This window comes from Oncorhynchus keta, unplaced genomic scaffold (genome assembly GCF_023373465.1).
Source record: "Oncorhynchus keta strain PuntledgeMale-10-30-2019 unplaced genomic scaffold, Oket_V2 Un_contig_1008_pilon_pilon, whole genome shotgun sequence".
In the NCBI taxonomy this organism is placed as follows: domain Eukaryota; kingdom Metazoa; phylum Chordata; class Actinopteri; order Salmoniformes; family Salmonidae; genus Oncorhynchus; species Oncorhynchus keta.
The window spans coordinates 2,501-5,000 of NW_026277009.1; the positions used below are offsets into that span (position 1 = coordinate 2,501).

General features: G+C 50.4%; 1 protein-coding gene across 2 annotated transcripts in view; it reads right to left on the reverse strand.

Annotated features, from left to right (window-relative positions):
- Positions 1-2,500, reverse strand: part of LOC127916924 (vacuolar protein sorting-associated protein 8 homolog) — a 17,980-nt gene that overhangs the window by 1,273 nt on the left and 14,207 nt on the right. For both annotated transcript variants that reach the window (XR_008096565.1, XM_052500234.1), the window contains exon 8: positions 940-1,030. Coding sequence is in view for 1 of the 2 variants with exons in the window: in XM_052500234.1 (XP_052356194.1) it covers positions 940-1,030 (91 nt within the window). In the remaining variant the exon portion in view is untranslated. The remainder of the gene's footprint in view (positions 1-939; positions 1,031-2,500) is intronic.

Genomic DNA, 2,500 nt, shown 5'->3' on the forward strand with positions numbered 1-2,500 from the left:
CAATATAGCCTAAAAGCTGAATTTTTAAACACCAATAAACCCATCCGTTTATACATTCATTTTAGTAGATGTCAATCCAGAAAACCAGGTAACTTAAAACAACTTTCTTAACAATGTTTTTGATTGGTTTCTAGATTGTTAGCTAGCTTAGCTGGCTAGCCCGTTCAAATAATGACCATGTCATAGCTGACAAGCTAACTTATATTCATTATTACAGCTAAATAAACTCACAACAAGGCCATTATTTACACGTTAATGGCGAGCTAAATTACAGAAAATAGTTTACGGTTGTTGAGTGTGTCGTCGCGGTCTCAGTCAGGTAACCATGACAACGGACGAGTGACGGGCTACAGACATTCCACCGGAGTATAAATTAAATGTTGTTCTGACCAGAGACACTCGCATTCTAATTGTCTATAGACATGTTAATAGACAAAGTATAAACCAGCCCTAAGAGAGGAGTGGAGGGGGAGAGGAGAGGAGAGGGAGAGGAGGGGGAGAGCGAGAGGGAGAGAGGAGAGGAGGAGGAGAGCGAGAGGGAGAGGGAGGGGAATGGAGGAGGAGAGGGAGAGGAGGGGAATGGAGGAGGAGAGGGAGAGGAGGAGGAGAGGAGAGGAGCGGAAGAGGAGGGGAAAGGGAGAGGGAGGGGAGGAGGAGGAGGAGAGGGAGAGGAGGAGGAGAGGGAGAGGGAGAGGGAGGAGAGCGAGAGGGAGAGGAGGGGAATGGAGGAGGAGAGGGAGAGGAGGAGGAGAGGGAGAGGAGCGGAAGAGGAGGGGAAAGGGAGAGGGAGGGGAGGAGGAGGAGGAGAGGGAGAGGAGGAGGAGAGGAGAGGGAGAGGGAGGAGAGCGAGAGGGAGAGGAGGGGAATGGAGGAGGAGAGGGAGAGGAGTGGAAGAGGAGGGGAAAGGGAGAGGGAGGAGAGGAAGAGGAGACTATTCACCCAGTACAGCCTTGGCAGTGCCCTCATGGAAGGACCAGGCCAAGGACAGAGCCTCAACAAAACGTTCCTGTTTCAACAGACAGTCCACCCGCTGTGTGAGAGAGAGAAAGAGTTAGAGCAGTGAATGTCTCCAGCAGCACAGGTCCATTAAATCTCCCTCAGAGAGACACATAGGTCCATTAAATCTCCCTCAGAGAGACAGGTCCATTAAATCCCCCTCAGAGAGACAGGTCCATTAAATCCCCCTCAGAGAGACACACAGGTCCATTAAATCCCCCTCAGAGAGACACAGGTCCATTAAATCCCCCTCAGACACACAGGTCCATTAAATCCCCTCAGAGAGACACAGGTCCATTAAATCCCCCTCAGAGACACAGGTCCATTAAATCCCCTCAGAGACACAGGTCCATTAAATCCCCCTCAGAGACACAGGTCCATTAAATCCCCCTCAGAGACACAGGTCCATTAAATCCCCCTCAGAGACACAGGTCCATTAAATCCCCCTCAGAGAGACAGGTCCATTAAATCTCCCTCAGAGACACACTGGTCCATTAAACCCCCCTCAGAGAGACAGGTCCATTAAACCCCCCTCAGAGAGACAGGTCCATTAAATCCCCCTCAGAGACACAGGTCCATTAAACCCCCCTCAGAGACACAGGTCCATTAAACCCCCCCTCAGAGACAGGTCCATTAAACCCCTCAGAGAGACAGGTCCATTAAATCCCCCTCAGAGAGACAGGTCCATTAAATCCCCCTCAGAGACACAGGTCCATTAAATCCCCCTCAGAGACACACAGGTCCATTAAATCTCCCTCAGAGACACACAGGTCCATTAAATCCCCCTCAGAGACACATAGGTCCATTAAATCCCCCTCAGAGACACACTGGTCCATTAAACCCCCCTCAGAGAGACAGGTCCATTAAACCCCCCTCAGAGAGACAGGTCCATTAAATCCCCCTCAGAGAGACAGGTCCATTAAACCCCCCTCAGAGAGACAGGTCCATTAAACCCCCCTCAGAGAGACAGGTCCATTAAACCCCCCTCAGAGAGACAGGTCCATTAAACCCCCCTCAGAGAGACAGGTCCATTAAATCCCCCTCAGAGAGACAGGTCCATTAAATCCCCTCAGAGACACAGGTCCATTAAATCCCCTCAGAGAAACACAGGTCCATTAAATCTCCCTCAGAGACACACAGGTCCATTAAATCCCCCTCAGAGACACATAGGTCCATTAAATCCCCTCAGAGAGACAGGTCCATTAAACCCCCTCAGAGACACACAGGTCCATTAAATCCCCCTCAGAGACACACAGGTCCATTAAATCCCCCTCAGAGACACACAGGTCCATTAAATCCCCTCAGAGACACACAGGTCCATTAAATCCCCCTCAGAGACACACAGGTCCATTAAATCCCCCTCAGAGACACACAGGTCCATTAAACCCCCTCAGAGACACAGGTCCATTAAATCCCCTCAGAGACACACAGGTCCATTAAATCCCCTCAGAGACACACAGGTCCATTAAATCCCCCTCAGAGACACAGGTCCATTAAATCCCCT